Below are 23414 nucleotides of genomic sequence, written 5' to 3'. Positions count from 1 at the left end.
CCTGCCCCCAATCTCTCTTTCCGGTCTCATCCCACACCCTGTGATCCAGCCAAACTGGCCTTCTCTCTGAGCCCTCAGTATTCCTTCGTCAGTCTCCAAGACTTTAGTTATCCCCATGCCTGGAATGTGTTCCCTCCCCCGCAACCTCCCAGAATCCTTCTCTTCCTTCAAAATCCAGGCCGGGCACCACCATGAGTGTGAAGTTTTCCTTTCCTGATCTTCCCGGCCCTAGTACCTTCCTTCCCAAGCTACCTTGTCTTTAACAACTTTGTGTATGCTCATAATCATTCTCTTTATATTCACATTTGTGTGTGTGTGTGTGTGTGTGTGTGTGTCTCCCTCCTTGAGAGTAGGGATCATTTCATACTTTTTATTTGTATCTCCAATGCCTGCCACACAGTAGGTGCTTAATAAATGCTTATTGATTGATCACAAAAGTTTGAGATGAAATGGTTCCCTACTATGACCACCATTTTGTCCTGGCTGGTGACAATCAGGTTCCCTTTGGAAGGGGAGTGTCTTTGAAGAAGGTTCTCCAACCTTTGAAGGATGAAATCATCACAAAGACAAGGTGAGAAGTGATTAGTTAGTGGCTGTGATTTTGGTAGAGCAAGATCTCCAACTGATTTCTGGGTAATTGAAGTCCCCCATGACTGTCCAGCCTCTGTGGGAGGTTGGCTTATGCTTTTTTTTTTTCCTATGTGGTCTGTCTTACAGTCTCATATTAATATCACTTCTGTGATATTCTGTTCTGCTTTCTTGGAATTGGGTAAACCGCAATTCTCTCTCCCAGGCATTCTCTGCTTCTCAAACTCTACTCCCTTTATCCCCTTCACTGGTGTCTTTGGTGGGACCAGCTCACCCTTGTGAGAGCTGATTGTTGAGTTTTCAGTGTGAGCATTTACAGCTCAGAAAGAGGCAAATACTACAAATCAGCTCTTGACTCTACTGTCTTGAGGATTGTTCAGTCCTTACCCAGGTAGTGGCTCTGCTCCCTGGTGACCATGATCACTCCTTTCTGCCCTGGAACTTTGACCTAGAACCAGCTAAAGGGTGAAGCCTGCCTGCTCATCATTTCTTTTTTTTCTTTCTTCCTTTTTTAATTAATTTATTTTGATTTATCAATAATCATTTCCATAAGCTTTTGAGTTTTTTTAATTTTTATTAACTTATTTTGATTTATCAACAATCACTTCCATAAGCTTTCAAGTTTTAAATTTTTCTCCCCCCCAAGACAGCAAGCAATCTGATATAGCCTATATATGTGTGTGTATATCTATATCTATATCTATATCATCTATATCTATATACATATTCGTATCAAACATATTTTCACATTAGTCATGTAAGAAAGAATTAGAACCAATGGGAAAAACCACAAGAGGAAGCAAAACAAAACAGAAGAAAAAAACAGAGCAAATAGCATGCTTTAATCTGCATTCAAACTCCATAGTTCTTTCTTTGGGTGTGGATAGCATTTTCCATCATGAGTCTTTTGGAGATGTCTTAGATCCTTGTATTGCTGAGAAGAGCTAGGTCTATCAAAATTTGTCATCGAACAATGTGGCTATTACTATGTACAATGTTCTCATGGTTCTGCTCACTTCACTCAGCATCAGTCCATACAAGTCTTTCCAGTTTTTTCTGCTGTCCGCCTGCTCACATTTCTTACAGCACAATAGTATTCCATTACATTCACATACCACAACTTGCTCAGCCATTCCCCAATGGATGGGCATCCTCTCAATTTCCAATTCTTTGCCACCATAGAAAGAGCTGCTATAAATATTTTTGTACATGTGGGTCCTTTTCCCATTTGTATGATCTCTTTGGGATACAGCCCTAGAAGTGCTATTGCTGGGTCAGTGTCCTTTTTCTCTTACAAATCAGGTATATATACCCTACCAGGGCCATACTCCAGCCATAGGTCCTACCTTATCATATCTCAAAGATACCAGTGAAATCAAATTTGTCCCTTTCATTCGGATCACTAATTCTCCTTGATTGTTACCCATTTTTCATGTGTTTTTTTTTCAAGTTTCACATCTTTATTCATCTGTTAAACTCAACATGATTGCATGCAACATGAGGGAAAAATCAAGCATTTCCTAATTGTATGTAAAATTGTGCAGATGGCTTGTGGAAAACCTTCATTCTCAGCAGCTGAAAAAGCAAAATTTTCACTTCAAATTCTGGCCCTTCTTTCTTCAGTTTGTTATAATCCACATTCACTGAGTAGGACTTGTACCCATCAGTGGGATTCATTCTGTTCCAAGGCTCTGAGTTATTCTTTCTGTCCCAACTGACATCAATCTTGAACAGCGCCAGGCGCAGGATATACAGAGTTGCCCTGGTGGCCCCCATCCCACTCCACCTTGCTCCAATGAACACAAACAGGGGGATCAAGCTCTGGTGCGTCTTGGCCTGGTTGATGATTGTGGGGAACATGGCAGCGGCTGTGGGCCTCTGTGGCTGTGTTCATTTGTTTGCTTGGGGCCCAATGTCACAGCAGAGGAGGAGGAGGAGGAGGAGGAGGAGGAGGAGCTAGTGTGTTTTCCATATCATCACATGAGCCATGGGTTTGATTGCCATCTCCAAGGTCTTTATCACCGATGAACTTCTGGGAGTCTCTATAGCTATTCTTCCTATAGCATCCCTACTCTCAGTAGTATTTAGAAACCCCTAAGGACCAAGGGGTACTTATCCATCTGACCTTCAGGTGAATCCTCCTATAAGCGTTGACTTCCCCATTAGAATGTGAGATCCTGGAGAACAGGATTGTCTCCACTTTTCTATTTGAATTGCCTTGGTAAGGCTTCATTCATTCATTCATTCATTCATTCATCCATTCATAACATTTATAGACAGTGTTCCCCAACCCCTTACTTTCCAGTTTAAAGACCTTTTGATTAAATTGACAGGACTTTGGAAAATGCTGATCTTTAAAAAAAAACCATACATTTCTCTTTGCTTTTACATCACTATCTTCATTTCCAGATATATCCTTTTTTTTATCTACTACCCAGTGAACCATCCCTTGCAACACAGAAAAAGGAAAAATAATCGACAAACTCCACCATCAACAAGAAGCTTTTATTAAGTGCTTACTGTGGGCCAGAGCCAAAGAAAGGCAAAAACCAATCCCTGCCCTCAAGGAGCTCACAGTCTAGTTGGAGAGACCACGTGCAAACAACTAGATACTAACAAGACAGAGACAGGATCAATTAGGATAACCAATAGGAGAAAAGCACCAGCATTAAGGGGAAATAGGAAAGATTCTTGGAGAAGAGAGGGGTTCAGCTTTGTTTGAAGGAAGTCAGGGAAGCTGAGATGAGGAGGGTGGTTGTTCCAGGTGTGGAGCACAGCCAGTGAAAAGGCATAGAACAAAAAGATGAACAGCTTTTGAGAGGAACAGGAAGGACCAATGAAATGAATGGAGAAGGAAGGAAAGGGAGCAGGTTGGGAATAAAAAAAATATATAAATATTACCATAAAATAAAAGCCAACAGACAATTTTTATATTTTGTCCTGGAGGTAATAAGGAAATTCTGGAGTTTACTGAGTAGGGAAATGACATGGTCAGACCTCCCCTTTAGGAAGATTAATTGACCTGCCAGCTGAGTGGAGGATGAAATGGAGGAGGGAGAGATCTGGGGTAAGGGGAACTGTCAGCAGAAGATTTGTAATAGTCCAGGCATGAGGAATGGGAGCCTGCACCAGGGTGGTGGCAGCATCAGAGGAGAGAAGGGGGCATGTTTGAAAAATGTGGAAGTGGAGTAAATAGGACTTGGCAACTGATTGGATATGGGAGGTGAGAGTGAGTAGAGGATGATACCTAGGTTGTGAACCTGGGTGACTAAGAGAATGGGGGTGCCTTGGATACTACCACAATAGTGAAATTAGGAAGAAGGAGGTCTTGGGGGAAAGATGATGACTTTGGATAGAAAGCCAGGTTTATAGTCAGGAGGACTTGACTTCAAATCCAGCTTCAGACTGTATGACCCTGGGCAAGTCATTTAAGCCTGTTCACCTCAGTTTCCTCATCTGTAAAATGAGCTGGAGGGCATACCCTTTGATCCAGCAATAGCACTTCTAGGGCTATATCCCAAAGAGATCATACAAATGCGAAAAGGACCCATATGTACAAAAATATTCATAGCAGCTCTTTTTGTGGTGGCAAAGAATTAGAAATTGAGAGGATACCCATCATTGGGGAATGGCTGAGCAAGTTGTGGCATATGAATGTAATGGAATACTATTGTGCTGTAAGAAATGATGAACAGGCTGAATTCAGAAAAACCTGGAAAGACTTGTATGGTCTGATGCTGAGCGAAATGAGTAGAACCAAGAGGACTTTGTACAAAGTAACAGCCACGTTATGCAATGACTAATATTGTTAAACTGAACCCTTCTCAGCATTACAAGGATCTAAGACATCTCCAGAGGCATCGGGATGGAAAATGCTGTCCACATCCAAAGAAAGAACTATGGAAGTTGAATCGCTATCACTTATTTTTACCTTCTGTTGAGTTTTGTTTCATCTTTCTGATGGTTCCTCTTATTGGTTTTAATTTTTACTTACAACTTCACTAATGTGAAAATATGTTTAATGGGAATGTAAATGTAAAGCCTATATCAGATTGTGTGCTATCTTGGGGAGGGTGGGGAGGAGGAAGGGGGAGAAAAATTTTCAACTCAAAAGCATATGGAAGTGATTGTTGATAAATCAAAATAAATTAATAAAATTTTTTATTTAAAAAAAATGAGCTGGAAAAGGAAATAACAAACCACTCCAGTCTCTTTGCCAAGAAAACCCCAAATGGAGTCATGAAGAATTGGATGTGACTGAAACAACTCTTCATTTTTGGACATTTTGATTAAGATGTCTATGGGATATCGAATTCAAGATGTCCAATAGGCATTTGAAGATGTGAGACTGGACATCAGTGGAGAGATTAGGGCTGGATAAATATATGTGAGGCTCAAATGAGGTAATATTTGTGAAGTGCTTAGCACAGTGCCTGGCACATCAAAGGCATTATACAAATGCTCATTTCCTACATAGAGATAATCATTGAATCCGTGAGAGATGATGAGATGAGCCAATGAAATAACACAAAGGAGAAGAAAGAAGGACGCTATACAAACCTCAGGGGATACCCGAGGTTGTTACTGGGGATGACCTGGAAAAGGAGACTGAGAAGGAGCAGTCAGATGGGGAGGAGGAGAACCAGGAGAGAGCGGTGTCCTGGAAACCTAGAACCTAGAGAGTGTGTCAAGCAGGAGAGAGTGATCGACAGTGTCAAAGGCTGCAGAGACGAGGAGGATAACAGAACTGAGCCAAAGCCTCGAGATTTGCATGGGTAGAAGGAATTCCTTAACTAGGAGTGCCCTATACTCCCTGGGTTCTTTATATTATGTTATTATCAATGAATACCAATGAAACAGAAGGTCCAGCCCCTGTCCTTATAATTTCGCTTATTAATACTTATTAATTTATCAGTATATCCCCAGCATTCATCTACATCGCGTTTTCCTAGAGCGAGTCCCACTTAACGCTCAGTAGTTATGGTCAGTTACTGTTGTCATGCAGGGGCCTCTGCCACCTTCCCCTCCCGAGCCGCCGCTAGAGGGCACTGCCCGGCAGAGGAAGCGCTTCGCGTTTCGGCCCTTTCTGTCCTTTTCCGCATCTCGTACAGAGGAGTTTTCAAGGCGGGAAAAAAAAGTTTCCCCGTGTGTGGGCGCGCGCAGCTGTGGCCGCCATGGAGCCGGGGCAGCGGGAGGAAGAGGAGGAGGAAGAGGAGGAGGATCAGCAGCAGCTCACGCTTATCCAGGTACGGGGGGGGGGGGGCCCTGGAGCCCGGCGGCCCCCGTCCTTTTGCCCGGGGCCCTCTCTCTATGGGTCCCGGGGGGCCTGTCCTGGGGCTGATGTCACGGCTGTGAGGCCTTTGTGGCGGCGTTCTAGGCCCCGCCTAGTCCTGACATTCAGTGCCCTACGCCCCTCCGAGCTCATGTCTGCTTTAAGGGCCCTCCCACCTCCTATTTTCTACGTGCACATTCTAGACTTTTATCGAGGAATGATTTAATTAATGATGCACAACGTGGCAAGGCGCCCACCTCGTGCTGCCCCTGAACTCTTCCTAGGAAGCATTTTTGGATTATCCTGGGATTTCTGGATTAACCGTGCCCTCGTCTTCTTCCATCTGCCTGCATCCCTGAAAGGCAGCTGTATGATTGATTCATTTTGAGCCATTTTAATGAAAGATTAAAGGCCATTCCCGACCTGAACAGCTGGGGATCTGGAGTCAGGACCTGGGTTCAGATCCACGCCCTGCCGTGTCTCTTTGGTCACTTGCCCTCCCTGGGCCTCAGGTTCCTTATCTGTAACATAAAGACGTTGGGTGAGCCCCCTCTACGTTCCCTTCCCGCTCCAGAGCCTCCGGCTGCGCTGTGGCCAGGGCCCTGCAACTGACACGGAAGCGTAAGCCGGCATCTTCCCTGAGGGGCTCATAGTCGGGGGGGGGGGGGGTGAGGGGGTGGCCCTACCTGCTCCTGCATGCACAGGTTAGGCACCAATGAGGCCTCGCGGAACCTGAAATTGGGAGCTGGAAGGGGCCTCGGAGACCACAGGCCGTCCCACTCTCTCGTTTGACAGATGAGGAAACTGAGGTCTTGGGAGATTACCTTACTTGCCCAAGGGCATATAGGTAGAGGCAGGATCTGAACCCAGGTCCTGTGATTCCTGAGAAAGAGAAGGGGAGTGTTTGCAATTGGGAGAGAGGCAGTGATAAAAGCCACTTTGGTGACGGTTCTGCAGAGTGTTGCTTCACCTGAGACTTCAAGGCAGAGAGAGGGGCGGATGGGGCCGGTGAGCTGAGGGGCGGGACTCAGTGGCTGGGGATGCCCCCCCACGTCCCCCGGGGCCTAGAATACGGAAATAGCCCTCCTCCTTTGCAGGATTTCCTGGGGACACGCCTTTCCGGGTTCTTTCCAGGGTTAAGGTCCTGGCTTTCCCCCTGATCAAGAATTATGGGAGGCTGGACTCAGTTCAATTCAGCCAGCCTTACCTTTCTGTGCCGAGGTGCTGGGGCACCGCCTGGACATCCCCTTCCACCTTCAGAAGCGCAAAATCGTGCCTCTCTGCACCTTCACCTGCACTCTTAGTTTTGCCCTGGGGAGCTGTGAGAATAGACGGTCCCCCTTCCCTTCCCTTCCCCCTTCCCTGTGACATCCTTCCAGCAACGTCTGGTCTGCCTCCATAATCTTCAGGCTAGATGTACCTGGTTCTTTCAGAGGCCATTCCAACCAGAACCCCACAGAGCAAAGGAAAGCTGCCCCCCAAAGACAGTACGTAGAACAGAGTGTCAGAGCTGGGAAGGGCCTTAGAACACAGGATGTCAGAGCTGGGAGGGCCCTTAGAACAGAGGAGGTCAGCGCTGGGAGGGCCCTTAGAACAGAGGAGGTCAGCGCTGGGAGGGGCCTTAGAACACAGGATGTCAGAGCTGGGAGGGGCCTTAGAACACAGAAGGTCAGAGCTGGGAGGGGCCTTAGAACAGAGGATGTCAGCACTGGGAGGGCCCTTAGCACACAGGACGTCAGAGCTGGGAGGGGCCTTAGAACACAGGATGTCAGCGCTGGGCGGGGCCTTAGAAGTCAGGTGTCCAAGCTGGGATTTCCTCACTGACTTATGTCTTTAATAGTTGGGCCCCTGATGTTCAGATCTAGCCTACCAAGCTTCGAACACAGGGTTCTTCCTGTTTCTAGAGAAGGCAGAGCAGGTGACATGGTGTTAAGTCTTTTGGGGTCTCCTGGGCTCCCCGACATCACTGTGGGCACAAACCTGAGCCTCCCAGCCTCCGCCCCCACGAGTCAGGGTCAGCTCCACTCTCTCCTCCAGAGCACCGATGTCACTGTTGGCTTTAGGGAAGCCTGGATGGGCCCTAGACCAGCTGTAGGCTTGTTCTCCACTTCCAGCCTCCTTTCGGGATCTGCGTCTGAACGTCTCCATCCAGGCTCTTGTTCGTTCTATTCCCAGATTCTGGACCTCCCTTGGATGAGGTCTCGGCTCCCTGCGGAGCGGGGCATTTCCTCTGTGTCCCTTGTGTTGGAGCCTTCTCATTCAGTGCCTTGAAAGCACAAGAAAGAAGAGACCCCTCCCTGCTCTCCCTGCCTCACAGACTGTGAGAGGGACCCGTCCCCTCCCTCCAAGGTTTCCGTCATTTCCTCCCCACCGGTAAAAGTGAGGCCCAGCAGAGAACTTCCCATTGTTGGCTCTTCCACCTCCTGAAAGATGAGATTATCATCAAGGCATGTGGAGAGATTACTAGTTCTTTTTGATTTTGGCCAAGAGAGAGGTCCAGAAGCTCTCTGGGTAGCCCCCGACGCCACACTTCTGCCAGGCTGAGCGCTGCCTCGGTGGCTGCAGTATATTCAGGCAATTGCGCTTTAAGGTTCACAAACAGTATCTCATTTTATCCTCAAAACAACCTAGGAAGGAAATGAAGTCAACAAGCATTTATTGAGGGCCTGCCATGTGTCCAGACAGGTGAGAGATGGGGGACATTGGAGGCAGTGAAGAGAAGGAGGGCTCTACCCGTGAGGGGGATCAGGAAAGGCTCCCTGCAGAGGGTGGAGTTGTGGCTGGGAGGTGGACTGGGTGTGTGCACAGGAAAGGTAGGAGAGGGCAGGTCACAACGAACTTTAAAAACCAGAGGACTTTACATTGGCATCCCAGCTGGCTCGGTATAACTTTAGGCTTTAGTTAATTTTAAGGTAGAAACGTTTTGCATGACTTCACATGTACAAAGGGTGTCGTATTTCTTGGCTTCTCAATGAGTGGGGGAGAGGGTGGAGGAAGAGAGAGAATTTGGAACACAAAAATTAAATTAAATTAAAAAAACAAAAAAGTTTTAATAGCTTTATGTAGCTTAAAGTTGCTCTAAGGCTGCCTCCCCCCCAATTTGATCCCAGAGGTGATTGGGTAAGCACCTTTTTTATCTCCATTTTGCAGAGGAGGCAAACAGAGGTAAGAGGGCCCAGGGCCACAGGACTGGGTTTGGACTCATTCCTGGGCAGGTCTTCCTGACTCCAGGTGTCACCTCTAGCCACTTGGCTGCCCCAAGATGAACACATCCCTTCTGTTTCTGCCTTGGTCTGCCTTGTCGCAGAAGTTACGCAGGCGTTTTTAACCATGCCAGTCTTTCTGACTTGGGGATCCCCAAGAACCTTTGCCAGGCAGGGGTCTTCTCCTGCCCAGTGTTAGTGGTGCCTGGGAGGCTCCGTCAGAGCAAGCCCTGGTTACTGTGAGGGTGGGGGGGTCTGAGCCCCATTTCCAGCGACATCAGAGGCCACCCAAGTGAGTCTAGGCTGGCTCGAGCAGCAGTGTGCCTGTGGGGTGGTCCTCGGGGGGACAGCCCACTCCTCACCACCTTTTCCCGGTGCTTCTTGTCCTGCCCTCTGGGGCCAAACAGAAAACTCTAATGTGGCTTCCACAGGTCAGCTCCGCAGACCCTTGAAGACAGTGACCACGTCCACCCATGCATCTTCTTTCTTCAGGATAAACGTCCCCAGCTCCTTTGGCTGACCCCCCTCAGTCTGCTCACTAGGCGCTCTGCAGCCTGTCTACCTTCACCCTAATGTGGGTCTCCAAGGACTGACCTGGGAGCCCAGACGTGTTGTGACCAGGCCAGAGGACAGTGGCGTGTTGGCGCTTTTCTAGTTATGGATACGAGGCCTCTTCATGTCAATAGCAGAGCTATAGCTCCTTTGGTGTTCAAAAGGCCACTAAGATTTCATTAGCTCTTCTGGCCGTAATTATACTGCTGACTTACAGTGGGTGCAGTGGTCAGAGGCCTGGGCCTGGAGTTAGGACCTGAGTCCAAACCTGGTCTCAGACACTTACTAGCACTTGGGCAACTCACTTGACCTCTGGCTGCTTCAGTTTCGTCATCTATAAAATAGGGATAGCAATAGCAACCCAACCCCCTTCCCGCCCAGGATTGTTGTGAAGATGAGATGGGGTAATGTTTATGAAGCTCTTCTTTGCAAACCTTAAAGCACTGTAGAAATGCTATTATCATCCGTACCTCCCCTCTCTTATACTTGTGAAGTCTATTTTTTGAATCCAAATATATGGTTTATGTTTCCAAAGCTTATCTTGGAAGCTGAGGTAGGAAGGATGGATCTCAGGTCTTGCTGACTCTAGGCCCGCTGTTCTATCTGCTGCTCTGTTGTTGGACCCTGCTTCTTGTGAGCCACACCCCCCACCCTAGGCATTCACGTCACCCCTGGGTCTCTGTTTCTCCATCTGTAACGTTGGTCCCAGGCCCCCTTCTGGCCTCGTCTTCCATCACCTGGGCTGGTTGGGTTCTTGTGGGCAGAGCTGGCCCCAGATGCCTGTCATCATGGAGGACAGGCCTGTCCTCTCTGCCGGCTTCTCAATGGCTAGAAGCGTGTCTCTGCTCACCTCAGTCATCTCGGCCACAAGACTCAGCCCCCAGGTAACCAGTGCTGTGGTAGGGGATCAGAGCCCCCAAGTCTGATGAAAGTGCTGAAGAAGCACACATTTCTGCTGGTTTTCAGCCCAGCAGGAAAGGCCCTCGTGTCCATCCCTTTGGGGACCTTGGAGCGCTCCTGAGCTCTCTGCCCTCCCTCTTCACCCCTAGCTCTCTGTCCTGCTTGCACAGCCCCTCTCTACTGGCGTGGCCCAGTCTGGTGGGGGCCCTTGTCACCTCTGACACATCCCAGAGGAAGGTCAGAGCACGCCCCTCTTCTGCTCCAGAGCCATCCCAGCAGGAGCAGCCCCTTCCGCACAAAGCGCCCCCCACCTCCCACCCCGGCTAAGCACCCCTCCTCGCCGAGCACCTCACAGTGATCGTGCTAATGGTGTCTGCATACACGTCCCTGTGCTCACATGGTCTCCCTGGGGCAGTGCGTGCGTGCTCCTTGCAGGCAGCCATCATTTCGTTCTTTGTAAATTCGAATCCCCAGCGCCCACCTCAGCGCCTGGCATGCAGTAGGAGCTTAACAAGTGCTCGTTGATGAATCAGTCGGCCTAGATTTGGCATTCACATGCCTGTGTGTCTGTTTCACCACAGTAGAGTGTAAGCTCTTTGAGGGCAAGAACTGTACAAACCCTTTGGGTCCGGCTGAGTTGAATCCCCCTGGAATTGTGTCTTGTGTTTCAGAACCTGAAGGCGACCCTCCACTACACGGTGGGCTCCATGTGCCAGGAAGCTGCTGATGCCCAAGGCGTCCGGTTCACCAAGCCGGCCATCGCGGCCATATCCGAGGTCACCTTTCAGCAGTGTGGTAGGTGGCCCACTCCCCGCTGACCTTTGCTTTGGCATTGCCTTTTGAAAACAAGCTTTCTCTGTCGCCTTTTTTTTTTCCATCTTGGTGCTCTCCCTGATTTCTGACGGCAGCCCGGCAAGGAAGGTTCCCTTGTTTTTGTGTTTCTTTTTAAAAATAAATGTCATGGAAGCCCTTTGTTTCTACATCTCTGTTGTCCACCCCGCAGCCCCACCCCTTTCTTGAAACAAAGAGAGCCAGCTAAGTGGTGGCACGTGATGGAGCATCTCCCCCTTCCTGCCTCCCTAGTCCCCCACCTCTCAGCCCAGGAGGGCTGCCTTATTTTTACTCATCATTCCTCATCTCTAAAGGCAGTGTTTGGGCTAGAAGTTTGACTTCCCTAATGATTCTCACTGCCATCCTCACCCCACCCCCATGACCTTCCTTCTCATTCCTTCTTTACTGAACCTGTGATTTCACTGGTGCAAGGAACACCAGTGAGCAGACTCCTTCAGCCAGCAGGCACTAAGAGGTTAAGTGACTTGCCCAGGGTCTCACCGTCAGTATGTGTCTGAGGTAGGACTTGAATCCAGGTCTTCCAGCTTTTGAGGCTGCCCTGCCCCTTAAATATTAGTCTTATTGAGGCCTTTTATTTTTATAACATAATTTTTTAAATAGACCTGCCCACCCCTGACTAGATCCAGTAGACATAGTGACCTTGTCTGGAAGGGTGTGTCAGAGTCCTACACCTCCCAGCTAAGAGGAGGTGGGGAGGCAAATAATGGCTCCCAAGAACCAGGGCCCCTCATGAAGATGGTGATTAAGTTCAGGGCTTTGTGCAGCTTGGTTTTTCAGCTGACTCAGTCATTGACTGGCCCTACTCTGGTACTTGCTGGGGGTGCTCTGATTTGGAGTCAAGCAAAGCTCCATCTTTGGGGTCAGTTCTGAAGTTAAAGAATGGTTTTGTTTAATTATTAGAAACCAAAGGTACCGAATTAATGGAAGATTTGCAGGGGTAAAGGGTGCTGGAAGAGATGGGGCCGCAGTGAATAAGGGCGATGAGAGAAGTGATGAGCGCACCTTCTTAGCCTTTGAGACGGCTGCCCTATTAGTCACGGAGTGAGTGACGGCCGACTTAGAGACAGAGGTTGAGGCTGATGTGACTAAAGTACCTCTCCTCTCTCCTTCAGAACATTTCGCCAAGGACCTTGAGATGTTTGCCAGGTAGGTGTAAGAGATGGGTTTTGGGGAAGTCTCATCCTTTTTGGTTTTTGTGGATTTTTGGTCTGCCTGTTTGTGATTCTGCAGCTGGCTGGCGCCTGCCGTTGCTGGCTGGGTTTCGAGGGGGCCTTCCGCACTTCAGCTTTCGGGGCTTAGTGTCTCCATCTGTGAAGCCCCGTAATTAGTGTCTGCTTTCCATCAGGTGGATTCAGCCTCGCTTTTGGCGACGTTTTCATGAAGTTGTACAAGTGTCTGTCACAGAACAGAAGTGAACTGATTGCAGATTCAGTGGAGGGTGTGAGGCTGAGGGGCCGCTATGCCGTGTGCACAGGGGCTCTCCATTCCTGCTTTCCCCCCACCGTTCTCGGCATGAGGGTTTCAAGCACTTTGAAACCTTGTAGGTGGGGAGAGAGAAAGAAAGACACAAAAGGAAATGAGGCAGGACGTGGAGGAGCCCTCCCAAGTATACGTGGGGTGTAATTGCCTGCAGGTGTGGGGGTAAGGAGGGCTGATGCCTGCGCTAGTCAAAGGCTTTCATTTGCCCCATTTGTTAAGAGTAAAAAGCAACCCTCGCAAAGTGAGGGCCCTGCTTTCATCTGGAACCGCTGGAGCTTTTACAGGTGATTTATGCTCGTCTCTTCAATTAGTACCTTAGGTAATTGAAAACAATTGCCATGAATTGCTTTTATGAAGCAATTCAGATGACTGAGGCCTGAAAGGGCTCAAGCTTTCTCATTTGCCGTCGTTCCTGATTCGATGCCAACCTCTCCCTCCCCAGCACCCTCCTCTTACCTCTTTGTCTCAGTTAGGAATGTTTTGAATGAATTAAAGTACTGGGTTCCCAGAGGGCAGACTTCAAACACCTCCCGTTCCTATGTTCATTTGCCCTCTCGGAAATGCCCAGCAGCTTCCAGCTTGGCCATGAGTTCATTCACCAAACCTACTATGTGCAGGGGACAGCCAGGAACACAAAGAGAAAAAGGGCAGAGCCCCTGTTCTGAGAGGGAGGGAAAGTGGGAGCACAAAAAATGATGGTGAAGAAGAGGGTAAAGCCCAGGAAAGAGGCCTTGCAATATTGTAGACTGGAGAAAGAAAGAGAGGAGGAAGGGGAGGGGAGGGAGAGAGACAGAGAGAGAGAAGAAAAGGGGAGACAGAAAGAGAGACAGAGGAGGGAGAGGGAAAGAGACAGAGAAGAGAGGGGGAGACACAGAAAGAGAGACAGAGGGAGAGGGAGAGAGACAGAAGAGGGGGAGACAGAGAAATAGAGACAGAGGGAGAGGGAGAGAGACAGAGAAGAGAGGGGGAGATAGAGAAAGAGAGAAGGAGAGAGAGACAGAGAAGAGAGAAGAAAAGGGGAAACAGACAGGAGGGAGAGGGAGAGAGAGAAGAGAGGGGGAGACAGAAAGACAGAGGGAGAGGGAGAAAGACAGAAGAAATGGGGAGACAGAGAAGGAGAGGGAGAGAAACAGAAGAGAGGGGAGACAGAGAAAGAGAGACAGAGGGAGAGAGAGAAGAGAGGGGAGACAGAAAGAGAGATGGAGAGGGGGAGAGACAGAGAAGAGAGGGGGAGACAGAGGAAGAGAGACAGAGGGAGAGGGAGAAAGACAGAGAGAAGAAATGGGGAGACAGAGAAGGAGAGGGAGAGAAACAGAAGAGAGGGGGAGACAGAAAGAGAGACAGAGGGAGAGAGAGAAGAGAGGGGGAGACAGAGAAAGAGATGGAGAGGGAGAGAGAGAAGAGAGGGGGAGACAGAGAAAGCAGAGGAAGAGAGAGATACAGAAAGAGAGACAGAGAAAGAGAGGAGGGAGAGAGAGAGACAGAGAAGGGAGAAGGAGAGAGAGAAGAGAGACAGAAGAGGAAGAAAGAGAAGAGAGGGGGAGACAGAAAGAGAGACAGAGGGAGAGGGAGAGAGACAGAGAAGAGAGAAGAAAAGGGGAGACAAAGAGACAGAGGAGGGAGAGGGAGAGAGAGAGAGAGAGAGAAGAAAAGGAGAGACAGAGAAAGAGTGGAGGAAGAGAAACAGAGAAGGGAGGGAGAGACCCACAAAAGGGAGGGAGGGAAAGGGCTGGGGGAAATGACTTGAGTTGGGCCAGGAGTCAGAAAACGCTTCCTAGAAGGTAGCCCCTGAGTGAGGCCTTGAGTGAGTGGGTGCATGACCTTGCTGGGACACCAGAGATACAAGTAGAAGGCCTTTGGGCCTCTCTCTGTAGGTTGTCTCTCACTTGTCCTTCCATGGCTGGCAACCCACTGTCTCCCCTTGAGGACGAGGCCCGTCTGTTGCCTTTCTTTGCAGTACCTGGCACATAGTAGGTGCTTCATAAGTGTTTATTGACCAGCTGAGGAAGTTAAGATGCTCCCTGTTCTCAGGGGTTCACTTTCTAATAGGGGAAGACGGTGTATGGGAGGTTTCAGCTGCAAGCCAGATGGCCAGGCCGCAGGGGTCTTGGGGTATGGTGGGAAAGCAGATAGAAAGTGGGCGGAGAAAGGGGAGGAAGCCATGCCAGATGAGGGGCCGGGGTATGAGGACAGTTAGAATGGGGCACACAGTTGTCTTTATGTAGAATAATACAAGAAAGCTGTGAGAGGTGGGATGGAACCAGGTGGCAGGCCTCGAATGCCAAGACTGGTGTTTTTTGTTGAGGAGGCAATAGGGAGCCATGGAAGGGTTTGGAGTACTTTTTGGTGTCTTGATCAGAGCAGTGTCGTGGGAAGGTTCAAGTGGAGGATGGGGAAAGAAAGGAGGCTAAGCATTTGTGTGGCAGCTACAGTGTGCCAGGCCCTGTGCTAAGCACTGTGCAATTATTTTCTCATTTCATCCACACAGCAGCCCTGGGAGGCAGGTGCCGTTATGATCCCCATTTTACAGATAAGGAAACTGAGGCAAACAGAGGTGAAGGGACTTGCTCAGAGTCACGTAGCAAGGAAGGAAGTGTCTGAGACTGAATTTGCGAGAGCCTGGCATTCTATCCACTAGCTGCCCCTAATCTACTGGATTGGGGTAGCATTGTTATGGCGGCCAAAAACCCACCAAGGGTCTGGCATGTGGTGGATCCTAGACCTTGTTCTGCTTGACTGCTCTCTTCTAGCCTGGGAATGTGGAAGGAGGTAGCCAGTGGGAGGGGCAGGAGGCGGTGACCCATCAGGAGTCCCCGATGGTGCGCCCTGTGGGCAGGGGTGGCCCAAAGATGATGAGAGACAGAGAAAAGGGAGCGGGATGGCGTGCTTTGTGGAGGTCGGTTTGACGTCTCAGAAGGAATGAGGAAATGTGAGGAGCAGCTGGCCCAGCCACCGGCTGACCAGATGATGAAAGAAAGAAAAAATTCTAAATAGCAACACTTTATGGCTAAACGGAAAAATAAAAGAGGGTGGATCAGGCATCATCGTAGTGAACCGGTTATGTTCTGGCTCGGGTTAAAGGCCCCTTTTGTTTCGTGGTTGCATAAAAGGGCATCTCTGTCCCTTGTAAGCAGGCAGGGAAAGAGGGAGAGATGAGAAGGTCCACTAAGGTAAAGAAATCTGCTCACAGGCTGTTGCCCAGGCCCCCACCCCCAGCTCCAGCAGTCCCAGTGAACGTAGATAAGAGCCGCCTTCCCTATTTCTGGAATCCCTGCTTCAGAAGTCTTGGGGGGTCAGGGACCTGGAGAAGTGCCTTTTGTAACATAGTGATAGACATGGAGGGAAGGTGTGGGCAAAAGTGCCAAGGTGGGAAAGGACAAGGAGCATTTGAATAATGAGTCCCTTGGTTTGCTGAAGTGTGTGTGTGTGTGTGTGTGTGTGTGGTGTGTGTGTGTGTATGTGTGTGTGCGTGCTCAGCCAACATTCGCTGTAGGATGCTGGGAAGGCACACCGACTTTGGGGAGGAAGCCTGTGCTGTGGGGGGTTTCTGGAAGGTGCTCTGCACACCTGAGTTGTTGTTAGCACCCCGTTCTTGTTTGTAGGCCTTGTTTCTTATCTAGACCATAAGCTGCCAGAGGGCAGAGACTGTATCTGCTTCTTTAGCCGCCTCCTTGATGCCCGGCCTGGAATTAGCCTGGCCCACGGTCCGTGTGCAGTGAGTAACGGCTGAAGGAGGTGCTGTGATGGAGGGCCAAGCTGTGGCAGACTGTTGTCTCTCCCCAAACTGTGTATTCCCACCTTCCCACCGGCCCTTTCCTGGTGTTTGTGCCCAGCTTCTGGAAGGGCACCTGCACCGCTGACGGTCAGCCCGGTGTTGGAGCTCAGGCAGCCGGGCTTCTCGGCCATCCTCATAGCCTCCTCTCCCCTGGATCTCAGCAGGCCGGGGAGCACATTTGGACAGCAGTCTTTGAGTCTCACTGTCCTCCTCTTGGCATTCCCCTGGGCACCCCTGTGCACAAAGGCTGCTGACTGCCGGGCCTTGGCTAGCTGCGAGTCTGTATGGTGGAGTCTGTGAACTTGCAGCCCTTGAAATAATGGCAAACTTGGTGAATCGTTTCTGCCCTTTCCCCAGACATGCGAAAAGAAGCACAGTTAACATGGAGGACGTGAAGCTCTTAGCCAGGAGGAGTGGCTCATTGGTGAGAGATGAATTTCTTTCCCTCCTCCCCTTTCCTATCAGAATAGTTATTCCTGTTAATCACCTGAAGCAAGGAAGTTCTTCCCCAGGGCACCTTGCATTAAAAGCCGAGCTCGTTGGGCCTCGAGGACTCGCCTGTCACCTGTGAGCTTTTTTTCATTTTGCTGGCTCTGCCCACCCAGCATTTGCGGCCGTCATCAGCGTTCTCTGGGGTCAGTGAGCTGCACACCTCCCTTTCCTTTTTTCCTGCTTCTAAACTTTGGACCTTTGTAGCCCGTGTAGCATCACCATGACATTTGGGGCTGAGATTGGATTAGAATAGCATTGTTATGGTGACCAGAAAATGACTGAAGGTCCAGGTCAGGGATGGATCCCAGAATTTGCCCTATTTGACCATTTTCTTTCAGCTTGGGATCATGGAAAGAAAGTTTTCTGTGTTCTCATCGGAAGTCAGGAGGGCCCTTTGATGGCATCCCAGTACAACCCCCCTGTTGCCCTAAGGAAACTGAGGCCCCCAGACCTACAGCTTCTTACTGACAGGCACAATTCTTATCCAGTCCTACAAGCACTTACTACACACCTAATGTGTACAAGGTACTAGGGATACAGAGACCAAAGGAAAAAGTGCCCCGTCCTTCAGGAGCTTTTACAAAGCTCATTTACAAAGAGAAGTGTGAACAAGGTGATTTGAGCAGGGAGGAGAGGGGCTTTCCCCAGGAAGTGGCACCTCTGTGGAGCCTTGAAGGGAGCTAAGCATTCTGAGGGTCGGAGGGGAGGATAGCGCACTCCACACATGCAGTGCAGCCTGGGCCCAGGCTTTCCCACAGAGGAGGGAGGTGGCAGGGGCGCCCATGTGGCTGAAGTTTAATGCGTAATCTGGACAGGGATGCTAGTGTCACCTAGGGAAGGCCTTTACCTGTCAGGCTTTCTGACTCCTGGGACCAGTGGCCTTGTTCCTCACCAGCCCCTTTTGCTTTCTTTCCTTTTTTGGTGGCAGATCAGCAAACCGTCCTGCAGCTTGTATTTGGAATGGCTGTTGTCAGTCCTTTACTGTTATCTTGGGCACTCAGTAATGGAGTGACTTTGCAGTGGGGTCACACGCCTAGAATGTGTGTCAGAGGTGGGAGACTCGAACCCAACACCTCATGACCTTGAGTGAGACTCCCTGTCTGCTGTTAGACCCCCTGTCTCCCTGCCTGTCCTGATTCATGTGCCCAGAAAGCTTTCAGAGTAGGGGTTTCAGCCTAGGAGCTCTATGAATTTGGTTTAAAAAAAGTTTTGACTAACTGTATTTCAAAAGAATAAGTTTCTTTTGTAACTCCCATGTGTGTTATGCATTTAAGAATGTTATTCTGAGAAGGGGTCCATGGGCTTCACTAGCCTGTTGACAGATAGGTCTAGAACACCAACAAGAGTAGGAACCCTCCCTGGTTTTGAACCATATTGAATCTTTTAGAGAGGGGAACCTGTCTTGGACATCTACATCAGTGCTTTGGGGACACAATCAGTCATTAAATCAATAATCATTTATTACCCCTTGTACAGAATTCTTGTCTTTTTGGTCTGATGAGAAGCAGTCTTAAAATATTATCCCTAAATTTTGGTTTTAGCTAAATTACATCACAGAGAAGAGTGAAGAGATTTCTCGAGTCAACCAGGAACAAAAAGATAAGAAGAAAAAGAAGGCAGAGGGAGGAAACAAAAAATCCAGTAAACAGGCGGTAACCGAAATGGACATTGATGACTGAGATGGCTTCTGCCCCTGCCAGACGCTTCCTGCTCCCGCTGCTCTGGGTGGTGTGGGGGCCGAAGAATGGACCACGGCAGCAGCCGCCATCCCACGAGCTCTACTCTTTAGCAAAGCCAACTTGGAAGGGATGAATGGAGAGAAGCCAGATGCTGGCAGGAGTCTGGGGGCTAATCTCATTCCTGTTCTGAATAGCTCACTAATAATTTCAGCACACAAGAAAGCCTGGAATGCCCAAGCAAGATATTCCAGTGCCTCTGTTGGAACACTGAGAAAGGAGAGTTTGAGTGGTGTGGATTTAAATTATTATTATTTTTATTTTTGAATTAATAAAATGTTGTGTAGCTAACTGTTCCAGACCCCAAACACATATTCTTTTGTCTGTTTTCTAGTTTCTCGGGCTAAACAACATACCCAGAAAATAGCAGAGAGGGGGCTGTGTTTGGAGCCTTCTGCTTGCTTATGCTGGGTTACTGTGTTGTCCTGATGCCATCTTGGTAAAGGGAAGAAAGGTGGCGGGTTGGGAATGGCTTTCTCCCTTTTCTGAAAGGACCTACTCCATCCACTTTCCTTTGTTTTTGGCTCACAGATCTCAGGGTGGTCACGGTCTGGTCTCCAGTTCTGCTGGCAGGAGTTCTTTGACCTTATGAAAAATCCCGTGAAAGGGGAAAACCGGCCCTCATGGGTTGCTCTTCTACTAGGAACTCCAGAGATTTGGGCCCCAGCCCAGTTTACGAACTGTGCTTTCTCAGACCAGTCATTTCCTCACTCTTCCTTCCAAGGTTTCTGACAGACTCGGGTCTGTATCTTTTCCTTCTTGGTTTGGTGACAGGATGATCACATGCCCCGTCTGATTTAGGGGAAAGACACCCCTAGGCAGAGTCCTTCCCTCCACATTAACAGCAAACAGACAAGCCCACCTAAATTCAAAGTTAGTGGCTTATAGGCCTAACTCCTCCTGGGGTCTCAGACAACTGATTTTCACACCTGTCTCCTAGCTGTGAAAGAGAAGTCACTCTCTGAGGTCATCCCACAAGTTCTCCTCATTAGCAAAGCCAACTTTGGAGGGACAGATGGAGAGGAAATAGATGCTGGTGAGTGGTTTTGGACTAATCTCTTCCTACTCTAAATAGCTGGCTAGCAATGTTAATACAGAAGAAATCTCTTTCCACCTTTCAATCATAGAATGGAAAGCTCAGAGGGCTTTGGGGGATTGTAGCTGAGTCTTTCGTATTTACAGGTGAGGGAACCGAAGCCCAGAGAGTGGGAGGACTTGCTCTAGAGCAGGCACATAGGAGGGAGCAGAGCTGGGATTCAAACCCAGAATCCAGAGCCAGGGCTCTTTCTCCTCTTCATTAGGCTATTTTCATATAAACTCTTGCAGGCAGCATTTTCAATTCATATTCAAGAAAGAGTTTTTAAAATTTTCACATTAGTCATGTTGTAAAGAAGAATTAGATCCAATAGGAGGAACCAGAAGAAATAAAACAGAAGGAAAAAAAGAGCAAAAAGTATGCTTTGATCCGCATTCAAACTCCACAGTTATTTCTCTGGATGCGGATAGCATTTTCCATCTTGAGACTTTTGGAATTATCTTAGATCCTTGCATTGCTGAGAAGTGTTAAGTCTATCAAAGTTAGTCATCACACAATGTGGCTGTTAGCTGTGTACAATGTTCTCTGATTCTGTTCACTTCACATCAGTCCATACAAGTCTTTCCAGGTTATTCTGAAGTCAGCCTGTTCACCATTTCTTATAGCACAACAGTATTCCATTACATTCATATACCACAACTTATTCAGCCATTCCCCAATTGATGGGCATCCCCTTAATTTCCAATTCTTTGCCACCACAGAAAGAGCTGCTATAAATATTTTTGTACATGAGGGTCCTTTTCCCATTTTGATGATCTCTTTGGGATATAGCCCTAGAAGTGCTATAGCTGAGTCAAAGGGTATGCACATTTTTGTAGCACTCTGGGTATAGTTCCAATTTGCTCTCCAGAATGGTTGGATGAGTTCACAACTCCACCATTAGTGTTCCAATTTTCCCACATCTCCAACACTTATCATTTTCCTGTTTTGTCGTGTTAGCCAATCTATTAGGTGTGATGTGGTACCTCAGAGTTGTTTTGATTTGCATTTCTCTAATCAATAGTGATTTAGAGCATTTTTTCATATGAATATAGATAGCTTTAATTCTAGAAAGATTTTTTTTCCCGTCCTTTTAGAGAATACTGTCAATATACAGTAAGAGAGACAAATAATCATACATACGCTTTGACATGTAATTCCATTGTTGGAATGTACCCCCAAAGTTACCAAAACAAGTCAACAAAAGAGATCTGTTCAGAGATTTTCAAATCAGCATTATATATAATTTAAAAAACAACTGGAAACAACTTAAACATGCAACATTTGAGGATGGTTAAATACATTGTGGTACATTCATGTGATAGAATATTATGTCGGTCAGCAAGCATTGATGAAGACCCTGCTATGTGCTGGGCTCTGTGTTAGACTCCGGGGGTGCTAACATAAAGAATAAGGTGACTTCTGCTTGAAGGAAGCTTATTTACATCGTTATGGGGGAAACAAGAAGTATGTTTACAAAAATAATAAAAATAAATGTTTATGGACTACTTAATTTTGCAAAGAGGCAGCTCAGTGGCACCAGAGTGAATAGAGTGCTGGGCTTAGAATCAGAAAGACCTGAGTTCAAATCCAGCCTCAAAAACTTCGTAGTTTTGTGACCTTGTAAATGTGGATGCTAATAGCACTTAACTGCCAGGGTTGTTGTGAGGATCAAATGAGAATGTTTGTAAAGCACATAGTAGACACTTAATACTTGATTCTCCATTTCTTTTCTTTTTTAAGATTCTATTCCTCTCCTTGGCTTTTTTTCTTATTTATTTTATGGTTAGATTTATCTAGCTCTGAGAAGGGAAGGTTGAGGTTCCCCACTAGTATAGTTTTACTGGCTATTTCCTTCTGTAACCCATTTAACTTTTCCTTTAAGCATTTGGATGCTACACCATTTGGTATATACATGTTTAGTACTGATATTACTTCATTCTCTATGGTTCCTTTTAGCAAGACACGTCCAGTTTACCTCTGTGTATCAGATTGGGCTGTTTAATTGGTAAGCAATAGAATCATAAGATCATAGATTTAGATTTGGGAAAGACCTGAGAGGTCACCAAGTCCAGACAAACAACTGATAGCTAGCCAGCTAGATAGATGATGTTAGAGATAGGCAGATGAGAGAAGCAGATAAAGAGAGCTGATTGACAGATGATGATTAAAATATGTGTGTGTGTGTGTATGTGTGTGTGTGTATGTGTGTGTATGTATATCTATCTATCTATCTATCTATCTATATATATATATATATATATATGTGGATAGATCTTTTATTAAGTACTTACTGTGTGCTAGTCTCTGATCTTGTTATGATACTTTACATGTTGAAAATAATTCAGAGGTGGCTAGGTGGCACAGTGGATAGAGCACCAGCCCTGGAGTCAGGAGGACCTGAGTTCAAATCCAGCCTCAGACACTGGATACTTCCTGGCTGTGTGACACTGGGCAAATCACTTAACCCCAATTGCCTCACCAAAAAAAAAGCATAATAATAATAATAATAATAATAATAAATAACAATAATAATTCAGTGCATACTGACCAAGCAGGTTTACTTGGTTGTAATGGTAAATTGTTAATAAAATGGTCTTTTAAAAAAAAAAAGAAGACAGGTTTTCTCCTTTGGGAGAATCCTTTAATGTACCTTAAATCTTTCAACAAGAGTATTAGTATACAGTGTGGTTTTGTGGAAATTTCATTTTTAATGAAATTGAAATTTAATGAAATTTTAATGAGAAATGAAATTGAAATTTCATTTTCTGCATATATTTATAGATGATGCTTGGCAACATTTTTCACGTGGAGTAAATACAAAGAACCTAACTGCTATTTTTCTCACCTCTCACTGTGGCTGGGTAACAGGGAGCTAATTCTAGGACACTATGTATTTTCTTTCTATTCTATGGTGTCTGGCTTCTGTCCTCATCATTCAGCTGACACCGTTCTCTCCAAAGGTACCAGTGATCTCTTCATTGCCAAGCCCAGTGGCCTTTTCTCAATCTCCATTCCCCTTTACCTCTCTGCAGCCTCTTCTCTCTCTAAGTTTTTCTGATGCTGCTGTCTCCCAGTACTCCATCCACCTGCCTGACTGCTCCTTCTCAGCCTCCTTTGCTGGATCTTTGTCCATAGTTGTCCCCCAAGGCTCTGCCCTGAGCCCTTTTCTCTTCTCCTTCTAGACTGCTTTGCTCGATGATGTCCTCAGCTCCCATGGATTCACTCCTCATCTCCATGCGGATGATAATCTTGTTTATCTAGCCTTATCCTCTCTTGACCTCTTCTCTTGCTGACCACCAACTTCATATCATCCATCTCTTTTTTTTTTTTGGCTAGGCAATGGGGTTAGGTGACTTGCCGAGGGTCACACAGCTAGTAAGTGTCAAGTGTCTAAGGCCGGATTTGAACTCAGGTCCTCCTGAATCCAGGGCCATTGCTCTAACCACTGTGCCACCTAGCTGCCCCGACATAGTTGTTTGTATGTTGT

The 23414-nt window shown here is 47.5% G+C and overlaps 1 protein-coding gene and 1 pseudogene across 1 annotated transcript; one reads left to right on the top strand and one right to left on the bottom strand.

The window, feature by feature from the left end:
* Nucleotides 1-1654: 1654 nt before the first annotated feature.
* LOC144454233 (cytochrome c oxidase subunit NDUFA4 pseudogene) lies at nucleotides 1655-5736 on the bottom strand (annotated as a pseudogene).
* On the top strand, nucleotides 5708-19157 carry CENPS (centromere protein S). The gene is made up of 5 exons (XM_020974158.2): nucleotides 5708-5834; nucleotides 11187-11310; nucleotides 12480-12513; nucleotides 16979-17045; nucleotides 18655-19157. Exons 1-5 carry the CDS (start codon nucleotides 5763-5765, stop codon nucleotides 18790-18792), a joined length of 435 nt encoding a protein of 144 aa, XP_020829817.1. The 5' UTR covers nucleotides 5708-5762; the 3' UTR covers nucleotides 18793-19157.
* The last annotated feature ends 4257 nt before the right edge of the window (nucleotides 19158-23414 follow it).

This window comes from Phascolarctos cinereus, unplaced genomic scaffold (assembly GCF_003287225.1).
Source record: "Phascolarctos cinereus isolate Bilbo 61053 unplaced genomic scaffold, phaCin_HiC Scaffold_726;HRSCAF=1367, whole genome shotgun sequence".
Classification (NCBI taxonomy): Eukaryota; Metazoa; Chordata; class Mammalia; order Diprotodontia; family Phascolarctidae; genus Phascolarctos; species Phascolarctos cinereus.
This window is presented reverse-complemented; position numbering and strand designations above follow the sequence as displayed.